This window comes from Rhipicephalus microplus, chromosome 4 (assembly GCF_043290135.1).
Source record: "Rhipicephalus microplus isolate Deutch F79 chromosome 4, USDA_Rmic, whole genome shotgun sequence".
NCBI classification, from domain to species: domain Eukaryota; kingdom Metazoa; phylum Arthropoda; class Arachnida; order Ixodida; family Ixodidae; genus Rhipicephalus; species Rhipicephalus microplus.
Window position 1 is genome coordinate 3217664 of NC_134703.1, and position 19413 is coordinate 3237076.

The following is a 19413-nucleotide window of genomic DNA, read 5'->3' on the forward strand; positions in this document are numbered from 1 at the left end:
GGAGATAGAGAAAGAGACAACTTGAATAAAAAAACGATTTTAGGTTATACTGAAGGCCCCTCCATCAGAATATCGTTGTCTATAACAGCTCGCCAGGAGTGGCAAAGGATCGCCAATCGGCTTCCCAAGTCCAGTTCGGGCAGTCGCACTTCCCATGTTCTGAGAGTCGCCGTTATAGGAGGATTCCATCTGTTATGTATAGTTCGTTGAACTTTCGCTGAGGTTGTGCTGCTGGGTGTACTTCCTGTTGAGGCATGTGTGATTTTTTTCTTTAACTACACAATCATGTCAACCCTGAGCCTGAAGTGTTTTACCTCCATGGGGTCAAAGCAGGGTACATGAGCGTTTTTAATTTGCGCTTCCGTTAAAATGTTGTCACTCTACGCTAGAATCAAACACTGAACCGTGTCCTCAGCAGCGCAACTCCGCATGCATCTATAACAGCATACGCTGGCAGATTTGGAAGCTTAAGCTATCAGCTGAGATACTGCATGACGAAGAATCGGAACATGGCTTAAGAAAATACGATGCTGCATGACGAAGAATTAGAACATAGTTTAAGAAAATACAATTAGATAAAAAAAGAGAGACAGGAACCGTTGCTCTATTCATCCAAAATATCCCTCATGTTAGCAACATATTCATTCTTAACCACAACCTACCTACGTCATCAATCCCTGCGTCTCTCATATGGCTGACATTGTATCATAGAATGTTCTGATTTTCCGGCGTGATTCAACATGCTTCAAGTTTCGTGAAACGTCACCAGAAACGTTATTTGGACGACAAATCATTTTCTGCTATGCTTCAGTGGTACATTACTAGTAGAAAGAATTTGTACGCGTAATATCACGATTTACAAAAGGCTCTGATGCTTTATTCCTCTCCACTACTTCAATCGTTAAGCTTCTTGAAGCTCAACAACTTTCCTCCTGAAGAATTGATGCGTAGCGCTTCTCGAAGTTTCCGGATGAGTTACTTGGAAAACACTTTTCAAAGCAGCCATGTAAGTTCGCTAAAGCTTGCAGTTGGTTGTCCCCAAACAGAGAGGATAAAAACGCGAACATCGCGCCGCGTCAGCGCTCCACCGTGTACCTTTGTTTTTATCTCGTTCTTACCTGCGTGGCAATAAAAAGCCGCTAAAGTCATCCTAGAACATGTCACGGATGAGTGAATCCTCGTTTTATGATGACTCTAGTCTTTACGATGGCTCTAGTCTCCTTTAGACAGAAAGGTTTATTGTGGCAGAAAAGCTGATAGGTCATCCTGAATCAATTTTCTGCTCTGCTATATACTCAGCGTTAGGGGAAAAAAAAGAGAAAAAAGTCTGTATAGCAGGTCTCCCTTATAATCTCCAATTCACTCCGCTGCGAACAGCGGATGCGTTGATGCCGCACTGGTCACGTTAATTTTCACTGCGATAGTATGTGCCGACATAATGCCAGTTGTCAAGAACATATTGTGTGTGTGCGTGTGTCAATAACTCACGGTTGCTAAAATTTTGAATAAGGATAAGCCAAATCATTGAATGATGTCACAGTTAATCTCTTTCGGTGGGTCTTTCAAGTAGCGGGAATGATGATTGATTAATAATAATAATAATAATAATAATAATAATAATAATAATAATAATAATAATAATAATAATAATAATAATCGTCACCATCGTCATTACCCTTATCAAACGTTTCTATGCCCTCGTACCTAAAGAACGAAGAAGAAGAAGCCACGTCTTTCGTACCGGTTCACGAAGGCGGCGAATGAACATGATAAGGTAGGATTTCCACGCGTTTCATATCATTCACCATGCCTACCTGTTGACATAGCAGATAAACTACTTTTTAGTGAGCAGTTGTTGTGGTACTGAATTGCGTTCAGCGTTATTCAGCTACTGGTGGGACGTAGTGGCCAAGTACTGCATCAAGGTTGCCAATCCTCACCTGGTAGTCAGCGACGACGAGGCTGCTCCCTGGGCCTCCTTTGCAATTCCATCAACGAGCTGATTTTCTTTCCCTTTTTTGTTAATCCGGTGAGGCACCGGGACTGGAACCAGATACGCCTTGCATGCGAGGCTACATGTGCGTTAGCTATATACCATCGCTACAACCTGTTTAATCGAAATCAGGGTATTTCAAACAGGCCCATTTCATTGACCACACCTCTTTTATATCACTTGTGCCAGTTTTCTTATCATTTCCTGTTTTTTTTTTTGTCTTTCCTTCTAAGCTTGAGTATGCGGATCCGATATCAGGCCACGACCACATTTCGATATAAATGAGATGAAATAACGCTAGCGTTCTCAGCTAAGGGTCAAGCTAAAAGACACCAGTCGTTGTAAATGAATCAGAAGCCCCCGACTAACGCAGTGCTTCGAAGTCACATCATGGTTTTGACACGTTAAATGCCAGAATTTCATAATTGTTTTCTTTCCCTCGCGTTCATTTCCTCATGCACGTATCTCATTTCAGGTTTTGATTTTCTCATACATTTTAGCGCATGAACACTACATGTTCTTACATTCTTACGGCAGCTATTAGCGCAAAATAAAGGCGAGAGATGGACATGCGCTTCATTTCGCGCAAATAGCTACCGTAAGAATGAACTCTCCCGACAAGTTACTCTTCTGACGTCCTGGCAGTTGGTACACCGATTAGGTAACATTCACGAAGCTGTTAAGGCTTAACTTCGAAAGCTGTTCGACGAGCTGGCAACGTTCTGAACTGGCTATTGCGTTTCGCACAGCCTGAGTGATGAGCTACTCGTGGGTCGGCAGTCGGCCGTGGACGAGACCATCAGCCAGCTGCACCTTAACACCCACTACGTGCTCTCGGTCAACGGCTTCCTCAACGCACTTCAGGTGGTACGTGCACCGGATATCCAACGTTTCTATCGTAAATTCATCTCCACAACAATAGCCACTAGATTTTCATTTTTCACCAGCCTCTAGCTGGTAAAGCCCGCCGAAAACGTCTCCGCTCTGCAAAAAGTACCTTCATCATGAATGGGTAGGTGCCACAGAATTAGGGCAGAATATACTACTATTGCATCTCGCCGCTGATGTGCGCGAATTGGTCGGGAATGACGTGGACGTGAGGATAAAAACTTTGGTTTATTTACATTAGAGGATCAGAGTGAAATAATAAGGTGAATTGGCCGTTGAGACACATCCCTTTGGTCGGCAGCAACTCGTACGCTGCGAACCTCGGCCAACTGAGGACGATCCCTCCTCCGATGGCTTCTCGGCTTATATAGCCTTAAATCACGTCACTTCCCGCGAATCGCGAACTGGGGTGAGTGATGTCAGGTTTGTTCAATCGGCAGTGCCAAACAGATGGCGTCACTTCTAACCAATGAGAGACCCAGGGCTGTGTTGCCGGGGGGCTGTACTCTTTGCGGCGTTGGTCTACCGTTGCGCAAGCACGCACCTGGAGAGGGCAATGAAAGCTTTCATCATCTTGCACTTCGGCGAGGCCATCGCCCCTGGATCGTTGAACGTGGAATATGAACCACGGCGTCAAGGCGTCACTCAGAGGATGACTCACAATGCCAGGCCTCTGGGGGAAATATCGCCCTTGTGCGTTGAAAAGCCGAACACTGAAATGGTGCACAGTCCGTATCTAAAGCTACTCACCGCTCTGGCGTGGCCTGTAATAACTGCGATAACCGGCGAGAGAACGTGCACAGAGAAGTAAAAAGAGGGGCAGATGAAAAGATAATAACGAGAAAAAAAATTATTCACGAAGCGGGATTTGAACCAGCATACTCTCAATCTGAAAGCTACCGTTCCGACAATTCTAACCGTTCCGACCAGGGCGTGTAAACGCGGACATTAGAAGAAATTTAAGACGCCACAAACGCCTACTCTGATGTCAACTTCCTTCGTGAGCCCGCGTTTGCTCACCCAGTATTTTAGAACGAATACGTACCAACTAGCGCAGCTCTCTAAATGTCTCTGTCTTTCGGCTATCCAGACACGCCAGCAGAGCTTTAGTATAGCCCTTGTTGGTATAATGTGGCAAAGGGGTGAGAAAGGAAAGTGAGCGTAAGGAGGATAGATGTGGTGGTTGGGAGAGGGGAAAGAAGAGGAGAGAGGAAAGAAGGGGAAAAAGTAATTCATAGCACAGAAAGAACTGTAGATAACGAAGGAGAGAAAGGGGAGAATAAGCTAGAACGAAAGAGGAACACGCATCGCGTCGTCTAGCGATCAGTTCCATAGTCCGTCATTACAAAGACATTGACCAGACCACCTGGCCAATTCGCACGTGCGCAGTAAATACGCCACGCCCACAGACGGAGACATCGCGAGCAACCTCTGCTCTGCAGAGCATAGTCTGAATTAGAGTGTACTAGAATGGGGGAGTGGGTCCACTGAAGGCTCCACGCTGAGGCGTTTTTTTCGGAAAATCCAGGTGGCGCTACCATCGCCTTCACCTGAAGACTTAGCCGTGGTTGCCATGGTTACAAGTCCCCTTTGCCACGCGGTTCGCGACGGGTGGGTAGTCTGATAGTTCGCGCGGTTCGCGTGCTGCTCGCGCGTCTGGCGCAGTCTCGCAGCGTTGTTGCTTCGTTCGTGCGTGCGTGGCCGTGAACGGCGTCGCACCGTGCTTCCGCGCCAGTTCAACAAAATCTAAATGTTTATATTGCGAAACGCCCTGCTCGTATAGGTAGTCACGCACGCAAGTACCGTGATTTCCACGGTAATTGTTTACAATCAAGAGCGTAAGTTGAATTTGGCTTTTGCGAAAACGTACGCATCGAAAGTGTAATATGAGCATTAACTGCGATGCTTTTAAAAATGTCAATATAACTGGGATATATAAGTAAGTTTGCGTTTGGTGCAAATTTAGACTCACGGCAGCAAATTGAATATGATGCAAGACTAAAGTTACCAGCTGTTATCACGAGAATTAAAGCTAAAGTATGCGAACCCTTCTGCAAATTTGCAGCTATTCGTTAGGGACGCGTGATATTATTGAAAAACTGAACCAGTCCTGTTGCGATTACGTGAGGGTGTTGGCAAAGGAAGTTTAGTCACATCGGACGGCAACTGTGCTATTCGTAGGAAATGACTTATAGGGCGGACGCACGTCCGTCGCGGTGGTTTTATGATGAGTTTTTGTTCGGCATCTAGTGCTGGTATACGTTGTAGGTATTAATGAAATATGTTATATTTTACCTTTTCTCTTCGTGCCTGCGGTACGTGTCCATGCAAACATTTGTTCGAAACATGAACGTGTTTTCACCTATAGATAGGAAGTCTGAAAGACACCAATAAAGAAGTGATATGCGCAAAATATTTTATTTTAAATTGACTGCGCAAGCTTTTCGCATAAATATAAAAAACAAAATAAATATCATCGAAAGACTTCGACACCGTCGCTCAAGGAACGTCAGGCTCTATGTTGTCCTGCTAAGCTTTAAGTGTTTTGCTCTCGCTCGTTTCGAAGCGTTTTCCCTGTTCATTCCCTTCACTAAGAAGTGAAGGCGAGTGAGCACGTAGAACGAAACGAGCTTTGTGCTCACTGCATCTTTGTGGTCTGGACAGCCGACCGCTTTCGAGTTCAGAAAATTAGTTTTCACCAATGAAAGGATGTCAGAGATGCTATCTGTGTGCAACATGGAAACACTGAAACATTCAGTAAACAAGTTTTCAAGTGAGGCAATGAAATCATACAGCTGTCGTGAGGGGTACAGAAGTCCACCCCAGTCGCATTGCTCCGTGAATTGCGAAGGGAGCTGTTCAGCAACCGCGACAGCTTTCTCAAACAGAAGCACTTCTTTGCATTGTACGCATGCCAACTTCAATACACACTTTCTGGCCACGTACCCTGCTGTGTAGTAAATGAGTCTCGAGTCACTCTTCTCCAAAGTCACATCGATGTGGTCAGCAAACTTTTCTGGCATCGTGGCAATCGTGCTTTCGACCTCGCCAAGTTTTCCCTGTGATATAAGATCATCAATTTTTTTGTGCGTGACCTTTAGACCCTGTCTGTCATGCACAGTGACAAGAGCGTTTATCATGTCAGGGTTTGCGTTTGCGCTGTCCACACTGTGCGCCAAGTTATAAAAGGACAAGCAGTTGACGGTTATTAGAAACTCATCCGGAGAGGGGTGCGCGTTGCAGCCACTTGACTGGCGAACGATGCCGAAGAAATGTTCCACGGGATCGGTGCTAAGTCGAGATGTCATGAGATATTTGAATCCAACGCTCTCTGTCAGGTACTTCAGCAATGAAAGGGTATTTGCTATAGTGACCCTAAAACCTATGGCAGTGGACTCGCTGAGAAAGTGCCGCTTGTTGTCACTGAATGATTCCCAGTCATTCAGGAAGTCCAGAAAATTGGACAGGAATGCCACGTCTGTAGAAGCTGGTCTCAGCGCTTCGGCCCGAAACCTGGAAGTCATCACGGTGATCAGTCGTTGGATCTTCCTGCAAAATAAACAAAAAGAATGTATGTCAGAAGAGCGCTCATCATGCGTTTGAGATGTTTACGATTACACTTAATTCATTTGGAACGTAGGCGCAACTCACGAGAAGAACAGCTGAGTTGCCTCGATGCTGCCACACCTTCTCTCGATGTCCTCCTTGTAGAAGGCCAGGCCCCGTAGGACATATGGACCGAATAGTTGGAAGGCGAAAGGGGTTCTCATCTTCTCAAATGAGTTTGGTTCCAGATGCGTCTCGGTCAAATTGGGCATAACTTTCAGTGTCCTAACACTTCTGTCTAGAAGGTACGCCTCCCGAACCGGATGCACAGACACCTAGAAATATAGGTTGAGGTAATGCAATGTATGCAAAAAACACAATCTTTGTAAAATGTCAACCATGAATCTATACGTACCAATCCGTCTGGTGTTGCAAAGCCTTTCTGGAGAAGACCATTCCTGAGGCATTTTAGCAGATGCGGGAAATCGGAGATAAAGTGCAATTTCCTCATCTCGTCGACAGGATGCTGTATGGCGCCATTTATTTTCTTCGATGACGCCGACACCCCCGCTAGCTTCCACATTTTTCGATTCCAGGGGGCTCCGTCACAAGTGATGTGGTCGACGAACAAGCCCGCCTGTTCCACGAGGATGGTAGCTTCCATGAGAATTTTCAATAAAATGTCTCCTCTCACATTTCCTTTTGTCGCAAAAACGCCCACAATTTGGCTCCATTTTCCAGCGAAAGGCACAAACATGATGACCATGCCGTGATCACATTGCTGGTACTTGTCTTCGGGCTTCGTAAATTCTCCAAGGTCCACGAAGCCTTGAATCTGGCCAGACGCCGTCACATTGAAATGTTCTGACAATTTCATTTCGTCCACCAATAGTCCGCCGTGTCTTTCGAGGTCTGACATGCTCGCGGTTTTTTTCTTTAGAGTGTTCATTACTGCTTGATTAAAACCGAAGGCCGACTCGTATGACCTCAAGTATCTTTTCAAAGTAGTGTTGCTGGGCATCATGAGAATTTCGTTCTTTCTGATGTGCTGATAAAGCCGGGGACTCTTTAGTTTCATGAGTAAACACTCGAGGATCCACTCCTGATTGTAGCGCATGCCCTGCTTGCTGGTTTGTTTGGCAGCTTGAAAGCAAGCGCGAACACTTGCCTGCTGCTTTCGCGGTAGTGACGATATTTTATCCTCTAGTATTTTATCCGCGACATTCGCATTGTTTGCCCTCATCTCTTCGAGACGACCAGCAATGTCCAACAGCCTTGTCGCCATCCGCTTGTTTCTCTGACTCAGGACCCGCAGTTTGGTGGAGACTGAGTTTCTTCGCTCTTTTCGTTTTAGGTAGCTTTTTCTGGTGAGTATTACTTTCCTCACGTACTTGCATGAAATGCATGAAGAACCTGGAAGTATACGAGAAAAAAATTATGAAGAGCTTCCAGTTTTTTACCATGCATGTTTGAAACGCAATTTATGCACTTTCACTTTCTGTAGGCAAACTATTCTTTCGTAAATGTTAATGAGTACTACAAAAATTAGGGGCCACACAAATGTTCTAGCATTAAACAGGTTACTGATTGATTAATTGTACAATTACAAGTGACGTCTCAATAAACGTTTGCCGCACTCACCTTGTTGTTTAACCGCTCCTTTGCACGTGACACTGAAGACAAGGCCGTCGGAATGAGAGATTTGCGGCTCCAGTTTCTTCGTAAGAACGTCATAGGTGAAGTCCTTCGCCCTACCTGCTCCTCTGCAAGGGTGAAGAGATTCTGCGCAGTCCAGGACTTGTTTGGCATCTTCAAGGTTATAGGCGACCTTTTCGGAGATCAGCGTCTTCCGAACATATGTCCGACAAATCACTTCACTCCGGTCGGTACCGTAATTCATGAGCACAGTCTTTTCGATGCTTACGAGTTCACGACTTAGGGAGGCCGAAACATAAGCAATTCCGTCATAATGACGAAACTTGTGCATTGCCCAGTGGTCGTTTGGCCGGACAACGTCTTCAAGTTCAAATGCGTTGTCGCTTTGCCTCGCACTTTCGCAATCTTCAAATCTCAGTTGCGGCTCAACTGATTGCAGCGCAGTTCTTTTTGACGGCTGGTCTTCACAGGTTGGTGGTGAAGCCGCTCTCTTCTTCGTTGACTGCTCCGGTGTGGGCTGCTCGTCAGGACACTTCAGGAGATGAGGTATAATTATGGGTACAGCATCACTGCGAAGTTCCGGCTTTCCCCGCTCTATATATACTTCTCGGCCTTCGATAATATGTACATATTGCCTTAGTATGTATTTTTGCTCGAAGTGCAGCTCGCAAATGGCATCGGTGACTTGCAAGGGCCGATCAGCGCGGTTGAGATTCTGGTCCCATAGCCGGCGTCTTTCTTCGTCTTGAGGTACTCCAAAGAGTGAGAGCTTGGGCTGGTTTTTAACTCTGCTGTATCCGGTTTGGCAGCCTACGACACAACAGTAATTTCTACGCCTAGACGTGCTCATCCTCTAATCTTTTGAAGCAGCTTGGAACGCTCCGTTATGCAACCAGCAGACACATATCTGCGCACGCAAACGTGCCGTCTGCCGCGTATTCTTTGTCCAGACGGCTTTGCTCAAAGGGAAATACAAACCTACGCGTTCACGAAAAAAAGCATACATTTTATTTCATGTCACTTGTTTTTGTCTCTAATAATGTGTAAAAAAAGAACCAGGAGACAAATTGTGAAAACAGCGCACGAACGACGGTGCATCGAACAGACGACGGCGCGTCGAGCAGACGACAACATCGAGCGCTCAGCGTCCCCGCCAGCGCGTCGTGCGGCCCGAACCGCCGCACGACTCGCACGCTCCCGCCGAAACTGACGTCACTTCAGGAGAAGGCTACTGCAGCGCCACCAAATTTTCCGCCGTTTTTGCTTCACCCGCACCGCTTGCCGCCGGCCACAGTGGACCCACTCCCCCATTCTAGTACACTCTAGTCTGAATGCATCCTATCGTGCCGAGACAGCCGTGGGGCGTTCTCAAAAAAAAAAAAAAAAGCGCACTCCCATGGAGAAAGCCGCACCTCTCCAAGTTAGACGTATTGGTCAACTGGGAATACGAGCGGCGACGGGCTCGGGCTTCACTGTGCCAAGCTTAGTGACACGTAGTGCGATTTTCCCATACTTTCTTTTGTACTCGACGCCTCCAGTGTGTTGAACGCCGTTGGCGCACTAATAATTTTCGGTGGATAGACACTGAAAAAAAAAAAAACATTTTCACAGTTTATTTAAATGTAATATACGGGATGTGCCTCAACTCTTACACTAAGAAGGTGCCTGCATTTTTTATAATTGAAATGAATACAGAACCACAAGCGAGCAGGGAGCGGCCAAGTATATATAGAGACTGCATCTATTGAACCAGAAGTGTGATAACTTTCCTAACGACTAGGAGCTTGGGAGAGCCAGCGCCCCCGCAAAGCGACAACATGTGACAGCATGCATAACGTTGTTAACTCGTGCGCTACTAGTATACATGCTATTCGCACACGACACCACAGCATACATAAAAAGTGATGACTATATTACAGGCTTTGTAGATGCGTGAGTAACTAACTAACGCACTGTGCCTGAGTATTGTGAAAGTTAATGATAACACGAGGAGCCTATAACTTCTATCCATGTCTATTCCCTATTCACCACATAAAACGTCATGATAAAATGCAGAAGAATTCAACTACACGGTTAGATTAAATTTCTGTAGGAGAACAAGTACTTTTACATAGGAGAGGATAAGAAAGAGAAAGAATTGATTACTATATTTTGTTTTATTCATCCGCATTTTATTAAATCTATGCAGCAGAGACATCCATTCAATGTCTCACCGCTCTGTCTGTGCGTAGTTCCCTGTTTATCAATATTTTTCTTGAAACGAGGGCAGGCTATTGTCTTAAATAGGGCTTCATTTGTAAATATCCCAGCCTATTACTGAAGCACAATTTGGCACAGCATCCGATGAAAGACGCAGTGAGCACCTGGCACTAACGGTGTGTTTTGTGGTGGTGCTTGGATGAGGAGGATATTAACCGTAGTGAAGGGGAAGGGGGGAGGGCTAGTAATGAGCTGGGAAGCGAGAGGTGATGCGCCACTCAACAAAAATGGGGATTAATGCATACAAGCTACGTTTACAAAGTCTGGCCGACTGCTAGCTGTTCTGGGGCGAGCGCTATAGCACGACTGTTTACAGTTTAAAGAAAAAGACCCCCCTTTGATAAGTGTCCTAACAGACTTTCAGAAATCACTTAAAAGGAAACGTCGCTGCGACATATTGTAGTGGAAGAAGTGGGGGAAGTATAATGGACGTCATTTCAGCACTCAACAACCAATGCTCTCGTTTCCTCATCCTGACAATGTCGCAGTTGTGAGTAAATTGTGAACAATATTACCAGTTAAGTTACCGTTCACTGAATAAGAAAAAGAAAGAAAGAAAGATAGAAAGAACAAAATAAAAACAATTGCTCACCTCGTTGCCAGAGTGAAAGTGGTAGAAGGTAAGACACTTGCGAGTGTTCTACTAAGCTATAATAACACACTATATTGGGATCTACAAATAACCATGTAATCACCACGCAGAACATCATAGGTTAAGACCTATGAAGCGCTGCACGGCGTTTACATGTCAAGTCGAGCTTCGGCGCTTCAGGAAGCTTCGTTAAACCCAGCTCACCACGCTTCTTTTTCTTCCATCCCGACGTCCTCATTGCTAAACTGAACCTCTCTGTGTCCACCTCTCGATATTGTAAGAATGATTACGCATCAGCTAAAAAATACACAAAAGAAGAAATAAACACGACTACTGAACATTTTTCTTAACACGATGAAATGCATCTCGCCCTGCTTTAGGAGACACAGGCGCGACGTTTTATGAATACAACTATTGCCGCAAATTGTAAATGCGAACACGGAAGTGTACGCTATGTGGCGCCATTGCGGCAATGACAACATAACAACCACTTGCAGAATGACGTAGTCGCATGAAACTGGCGTTTATACGAGCAGATGTCGCCGACAACGCATGTCGTGTCTTCATATCCCACATACGAAAATTTTAGCTGGATGTGTTGGGTGCGTTCCACCAGTAGTGAGCAGAGCTGGGGCGGAAGTGATCTGGTGGAGAACAGGTGTGATAAACTACTCGTGAAGAAAATAAATGCAAAATCTACTGCAGCTTCCACCCGCCACAGCCTTTTTCTTTTCTTTCTTTTTTTGTTTATTTAGCAGCTGGTGTCATTGCAGCATTTTGTTTGTTATTATATTCCATCTGGTAAATAAATCTCGAAGTCCATGTTACCAGTCGTCACGCGGTGTTTGTTTTTCGAAAACTTGGTGAAAAAGAAAAGGAAGTTGTTTTTCAGGCACGTGGATGGAAATGAGAATGTAAACGTTGAAAAACACCTCTCTAACTACGACTCCCAATGTTAACCTCGCCATGGAGCAGCCTTCCAAATATGCAACCTTGCATCCATCGCTGACGCCCTTCCCCAGTGCCAGATAAAACACTATAACATGCTGCCATGCTCATACCGTGCTGCTGTAGCACCACTGCAACTTTGTGATACTGCAGCAATAACATTGATCACTTCACTCTTATCGCTGCAGTAAACGGAACTGTGCTTCAAATATTTGCGTGCTACCTCGCGAGGCGACAACGTTTTCAAGGCCCCGCATACTTTTGATAAGCGTAGCCCCAAGTACACTGTGAAGAGAGTAGGTTCGGAGTAACTAAGTGATTGTGAACTGTTCCCGCTTTCGAGGGGCCAGAAGCTTTTGCAGTGAGCTTATCTATGCATCTCTTCCTGACTTCATGCATTTTTTACAGCGCATAGAATAAATGGTCGCACGACATGCATAAATAGATGTGGGCCGTGCGTGCTCAATGAGTAGTGGTACTTTGTTCTGAATGTATGAAGAGTTGTTTTTTCCACTCATTCTTTTTTTCATAATTGGACAGTGTATAGAACGTTGAGCAACAGGTGTTGAGCGGCTACACGCGAATCTTATTTGCGTGTCGATAGCTTGTCCCATATCCGCATACAGTTTTCAATATTCACCGAGTCTCACAGCAACGCACAAGACCTTCAACCTAAGCCTACATGGTAGCAACTTATTATACACGAATAGCCTTTAAGGAAGGATGTTATTATTGAATGACTCAGAATCATTCAGCAGAAGCTATCTACCCCCTTGTGTTCCCTCAGGAACCACTGCCCCTACTTGACAACAGCAGCTATCTCACAGCGGAATAATTTGGAACAGTCATCGCACCCATGAATGGGCTGCTATCAAGACTGAAGTATACGTATTTCTTTCATACAAGATATCCAAATAGTGCCCTAAGAAACACGTTCTCAAAATTCGCTTTAACGAAGGCAAGCGATCAAGTGATCACCATATAGTAGATACTGAGGGCTAAAGTTCGACGCCGGCTGATGACAAGTCTCCCGACGATGACGCATCGAGTTAAACGCCCTGTTAATGCTTACATCACTCGCATGCATGGCGTTTTCTGCAGTGGCTCTGTCCCCGCAATGTGCGTGCATGATTCTCGTATAGAGCCATTCTTTAACGCACCCCACAAGCGTTATCACGTGTTCAAGTCAGGCACAGTCATATCGTACTCGAAACATCGATGCCGTCCACAATCATAACATTATGTATCTACTCACAGCACAGTTACATTATGGACACCACGTGCGAAACCGTGAAAGAAACGAACATTCGACAACATCTACAGTAAGTTCTAGAACTGAATAAGAAACAAACTATAGTTACCATTCGATTCGTATTCAGAATGTTGAACATTAGCCCGCATGTAAAGCAGAATTCGAAAGAACGTGTATTGTGACCAGGAACCATCATGCAGATAGATGACCAACGAGGTTGCATGCAGATTCATGTGCTTCGTCTAATCACGAAAATTGAGTTCTCACGACCCCACCCTGTCTTCTTCATCACTCTCACGTTCAGTTGGCAGGCCTGGGCAACTTCTTCACGTACATGATCTTCGGCGTGGGCTCGAAGTCGCAGCACTTTCTGTACGCCTGCTGCTACGGCTACTCTGTCAACGGGCTCCACTTTCTCATCACAGGGCTCGCCTCGCAGCACGTCGCGGAAGTGCTGCCCATCACCATATACGTGAGTGGCTTGTGACATTTGAACCTCGATATGTTGCTTGCCGTTGAACCGTGATCTGAAGGACACAATGCAGCAGAGTGCATGTGGCTGATAATTTTAGCAAAGCAAAGGCAGTTTAAGCATCCTAACCGCGATTCCTCAACTCAGTTGAAAATGCACTATGATCGACTTACAATTTTTATACAGGTCAATCGATAATATATGGTCCCGGCAACTTAAAAGAAAGCAGTGAGTGTGAAATATTCCCACGGGAAGCTCCTGTTTAGTTTTTTGTCACCAGAGGGCCCACGGTGTGGCCCTAGGTCTCTGCCTTATTTGTTCCATCGTGGGAGCGGCCCACCGTGTGCTAGAGAGCACGCCTTCGGACACTAAAGTTTTGCCAAACCAAACCAAACCACAGGTTCTCTAACGCGCATTCTATTCTCTGTACACGACACCAGCCCTCTTGCGTACTGCTTACGAGTCGGTTGACATGAACGTAAATCAAAATCAAACAGCAGAACGTTTTACCTGCATACGTAATGAACGTTCCTAAGGAACAAACAAAAAAGTATGGGGCCCGCCTGTTCTCAGTAGTCATTTTCAAGATCACGCATGCACGTTAAGGCAATTAAAAAAAAATTGTTTTCAAAGGTATACCACCTTGGTCTACAGTAAAGACTCATCACTTTCTCTTCATCAGCAGTTCGCGCAATCGCATTGCAGCACTTGAAAAGATCTATAATCACGAAGTGAAGTGTCAATACCACGCGAAAATCAGCGTCGTTATCAGCCAAGTCTCAGAGAGAGATCACATAAATTTCCCATTGTATAGATTTCTCGTGACTCTCCCCTGTACAGTTGTACACGAGTATGCAGCTCTGACTTCCGAGATGGAGCGGCGTGCCCGTGATCTCGGAGGCCAATGCAATGCGGAGTACAGTGCTTTCAAATTAATAATGAACGCTTATCTACTGGTGCAGTACAAGGTGTTCCAGGCGAGCGCGATGAGCATGTACTTCCTGGGGTCGGTGGCGGTAATGACGTACGACCTTCCCAGCATGCCTGACGCCTTCTGTGGAATGGTGAGTCCACGCTGTAGATCCAACCTTTTGTCACTTGTGTTATCTACACAGGCTCCAGTCAAACTGTCGCAAATTTGTTGCAGCACGTAATGTGGCCATATCCCACCATTTGCTTTGCAATGATACTGAAGTCACAATTGGTCTAACCAGTGAGCTGCTGTTGCCGTATTTTATTAAAGTTTTACAGACACACTTTCATTTTGCGATCCATAACATTACTACTCATAGTGCGCAAGGTAAACACACCCGGTAGACATTGCACTTAGGTGGTCTGACGACAACCGGGAGAGAATGGTTATACTGTTGCTAGCTGTTAATTTAGTTTCCTTCAAGTGTGATGGAAGATATGTAGACAGCATTCTGACAAAGGATTATGAACATGTGAGGCCGGGAATCTCCGCACGCACACAGGTACGAGTAATCATCGGTGAGCTTTGAATGGATGTGAGTACGAGCATATAAAAGCACAAACGAATGCGAACGCACGTGAGTTAGAGTGCGCACCTAAGAAAGAATAGGCAAGTGCAAATATCCCCTTGCATTGGCCACCTATGTGTATGAAGGTAATCTACCGACGAACCTGACCCTATCGAGCTCGTGTAAATTGAATTTTCTTTTGTATAAAACTAATTCAGACCATGGTAATGCTTCAATGTCAGTGCGTAGAAAGATGTACGGCTACATCGAACAAAAATAGCAGAAACACTTGATATATCGAACATTTACAAAAGTGAAACACCCCTGGAAGTTGGCTTTCCCTCGCAAATTGTGGCCGTTCTTCACGAAGAGGACTTTTCCACGTGTAGTTTAGAGAGCGAGCGTTGGTGAAAGGAGGGTGCCGCGTGGAGCGTGTACAAACCACCGTTCGACGTCACGTGTTTACCCCCCGTGATGCCTAGTCGTTGCGCCGCCGGCTTGTCCTGTGGAATCAGTGTTCGCTCGTTTTGCTCTGTGCGATGGATGCTTTGAAAGTGACAAACCTGCTATTACCCGCAAATATGGCGATAGTAAACACAGTCGAACGTAGAGAACAGGCGTCTGACGTTGCCGGTTCGTACATACTAAGAAGCACGCTGACTACGATTTTCAAAAACAAGGCCGACATTATGGCCAAGCCAGAGTACACGCACGACAAATACGCACAGCTGCGTATGAAGAATTTGAGGCACTATTTGAATCGATAACGTTTTTCTATGGCATTAAATCCACCACTCCACAGCAACCCGCCTCCCAAGCAACACAGACCGCAAGAAAATACAAAATTAAAAGAGTAAACCGCTCATTGCCTTGAGAAGGTGTTCTTTACATAATCCCGGAGCAATGCAAGGAAGTCAACCGGCGCGTGAAATTCGCATTGAAGAAATAACAATAGAATTGTACGATATATAGAACTAATCTCCGATTTCGAGAGAGTTAGATACATGCGGGTTTGATTTATATATGACGTTTACATATAATATTAAAGATATCTAATAAAAACGCCTGGCTAAAGGTGTCTACATGAATCGATTAGTGAAGGCTTTCGAAACCTAACTTTTTCCCCGACTTGTTTTCAGGCCACGGGAATGTTCACCGGCCTGCTTCACCTCGTGCACCTCATCTACGTTTTGATCTACGTACCATCACCATGATGTCACTTTCTTCATCGATACAATAAATGCTTTGCGACGATATATTTTTATGCTATCCATACGTATATTGTATACAGGCTACATCACTTCGTTTTCTTTTTATTATTCCGTACTGGATGTTACTAAAACTATGATCCTCTCACTTCAGTTCCGCCTTGTTATATACCTCCTAACCGCAGCATCGTAGAACGTATTTTTCAGGTAGGTAGTGACCAGCACGCCAAAGATGACGTCGCACGACGACACTGATATGTGTGACTGGACAGTGCTATAAGCACAAGCGCGCAAACATGTGTGCAAATCAAGCACGGTTTGTCAAGCGGATTTGTACAAACATAAGACGTTGACAAAAGCCCGTAAACACGCGATAAAAGTATACACTGAATAGCCCCGAGTCTCGCTTTGTTGGGCATCAATAATGATTTTAGTCACTCGAAGTGCGTTACTTGTGGCCAGTCACTATGTACATACATTTTTTTTTTCGCGCTGTAGTAATACCATACAGTGCACGAGTTTGATTTTGGTGGCAGTGCTATACGGAATTCTGCCGTTACCTGCGCGCTCTCTTCGCCCTTGTCGCTACGTCATTCCTATTGTGTTTCTAGTTCGTGCCATGCAAGGTCACCGCACCGTGCCATGCTATCGGCGCGCTGGCTTAAAATCGAGCACAGGTGCCTCCTTCCGCATTGTGAAACACCTGGAGTCAAAAGGGCCACAATAGAACGCGGCTTATTCACGCAGCTGCAGCAGCTTGAAAGCAGCGCACATACAGTCGCGATCGCCATTGGTCAGCTACTGTGGCCAAGTTTTTGAATAAAAGCCACCTTTCTATATTAGCTCAATTGTGTTGTCACTGTTGTATACGAGTATTTGTTGACCCGAAAGTTGCAGGTTCAATCCCGGACGCGGTGGAGGAGGAGGAGGAGGAGGAGGAGGAGGAGGAGAACACCTTTATTTTAAAAAAGGAGTTCGGAGAACGCAGGCCCCTGGGCCTGCACACGATCTCGCTGTGCTCAAGCGTTCATTTGATGGTTGTCCATGACGCTGGTAGCCTGATAGGCAGCCACTGTCTGCTCAAGCGGGTCCTCTGAACGCAGTAGGGTCTCCCAGTCCTCCAGGTCTTGAGGCGTTCTGGGGCACGAGCGGGAGGATCCGCCGGGCAGTGACAGAATGATGTGTATAACAAAAGGACTTGTTTTTGGATTAGTTGGGGCATAATTGGTGCAGAAGACGGAGGCGCAAAAACATATCGTGAAGCGGGAAGAGCAGAAGAGAAGAAAGAACAGCGCCAACTTGCGGCGCTGTTCTTTCTTCTGCTCTTCCTGCTTCATGATATGTTTTTGCCCCTCAGTCTTCTGCGCCAAGGATGTGTATAACAGAAGCATGAGATTCAGGGCAGAGGGAACAGGCTGGTGTTAGGAAAAGGGGTGATAGTGCGATAGAATAAGAGGAGAAGGAAGAGTGTGAGTCTGTAGCTGGCGCCAGAAGGTGGCCTGTCGGCTGCCGAGGGACTTGTGCGGTAGAAAGAGCTGATGCTCTGACCTATAGACTTGAATCAGCTTGTTGAAAGTGTGCGCGTGCCTTCGTCAATTTAGGATCGCAGGCCACCAGTGCTCCGTTTAGAGTACCTTGGGCTGAAAGGTTGGCGGCCTCGTTTCCAGAATTCCCGGTGTGCGCGGGCACCCATATTCGCATAATGGGGCGGGGTTGCAGCGGGTGAGTCCAGTATGCAAAAAGCAGGGACCTAAACTCGGTCTCGCGCGAAGTTTAGAATTGCGGTTTCGGAATCAAATAAAACATACCGTGCTTCAGTGTTACCGATTGCTAAGACAATGACAGCTTCCTCTTCGGCTTCAGGCGAGGTATCCAGAGTGTGTGTACCTATTAGGGAGAGTGCGTGATCCACCATGGCAGCGACCGTTTGATCGCCCACGCAGGCTGCGTCCATCTCTACGGCGGATCCGTAACATCGGTGTAGAGTTCTAGCGCGAGCTCGGCAGAGTTTATCATCGTGGCTGGGCAACATGTTACGGGGAAATGGTGTAATGGGGAGTTCATGGTGCAGGGATCTCGGTATGGGGAGTAATGACGGATCGTTGGCCGGTACCTGGATTCCAAGAGAATGCAGAACATGCCGTCCGGTGTCGGTTTGTGTGATGGGAAAGTATTGTGCTTGGCGGGACGCGTCTGTGAGTCTCCCGATAGTGTTTTGAAGGTCTAGCTTGAGAAGTCGACCAGTGGGTGCACTTATGGGAAGGTGGAGGGCTACTTTGTATGTCCGTCGGATGAGGGCATCCAGGGAGACAGTGTCTCGGCGTGATAGTTGGAGTAGTAGAGCACGCGGCTGAGTACGAATGCATAAATGAGGCGACATAGGTAACCCTCCGTCATGCTCCTGTGGCGGCCCGAGACCCGGCGGATGAGGTTCGAAATCGCCCCTACAACCTGCTTGCGTTTCCGGATTGCGTTAGTGTTCTTTTCGTCCCTGTGGATACGCATGTCCAATATCTGGAGGGTGTCCTCCTTAGGTACCGATCTGCCATCCAGTTCGATAACAATATGGGAGGCAGGGCAGCAAAGGAACAACCAGGCTTTTGAAACGGATAAAAAGCAGTCGGGACTTGCTTGTAATATGGAACTGCCGTAGCTTTCGAAGCAAGCACGCGCCACACCTCTACATCCTAAGTTCTCCCAAACACCCCAGGTCCTTCTTCGCTAGATATATAGGCTACACTTCCTAGTTGCAACTCTGTACACACTCAGACGCCACAGACGCACAAAGAGCGTCTACCATTCTGCCCCGCAGTCTCACATGTAAGACGGACTACATCACGTCACACACATCCTGTGCGATAACGGAGAAGCGGTGGTAGAATTTCGATCGGAGAGACGCGTGTACTGTGCGATGTGAGCGCGCGTTAAAGAACACCTGATAATCAAAATTTCTGGAAGCCGCACTACCGCGTCCCGCATAATCATTTTGCAGTTTTGGGACGTTTAACTCCAGATATAATTATTACGATTATTTGTTGCATGCTCTGTGCATCGTCGCTCGGAAGTAAAACTTCACACATTTGTCTCAAGGGCAAAGCCATGGCAGGCAAGCGAAAGC

The 19413-nt window shown here is 46.1% G+C and overlaps 1 protein-coding gene across 1 annotated transcript; it reads left to right on the forward strand.

Moving 5' to 3' along the window:
• Nucleotides 1–1766: 1766 nt before the first annotated feature.
• LOC142814085 (uncharacterized) lies at nucleotides 1767–16356 on the forward strand. Its single transcript, XM_075892027.1, has 5 exons — nucleotides 1767–1774; nucleotides 2743–2860; nucleotides 13439–13606; nucleotides 14569–14670; nucleotides 16227–16356. Exons 1-5 carry the CDS (start codon nucleotides 1767–1769, stop codon nucleotides 16299–16301), a joined length of 471 nt encoding a protein of 156 aa, XP_075748142.1. The 3' UTR covers nucleotides 16302–16356.
• The last annotated feature ends 3057 nt before the right edge of the window (nucleotides 16357–19413 follow it).

Coding starts and splice junctions, on each gene's coding strand:
- LOC142814085 (XM_075892027.1), top strand. Junction 2,861..13,438: donor TCCTCAACGCACTTCAGGTG/GTACGTGCACCG, acceptor TCTCACGTTCAG/TTGGCAGGCCTGGGCAACTT. Junction 13,607..14,568: donor TGCTGCCCATCACCATATAC/GTGAGTGGCTTG, acceptor CTACTGGTGCAG/TACAAGGTGTTCCAGGCGAG.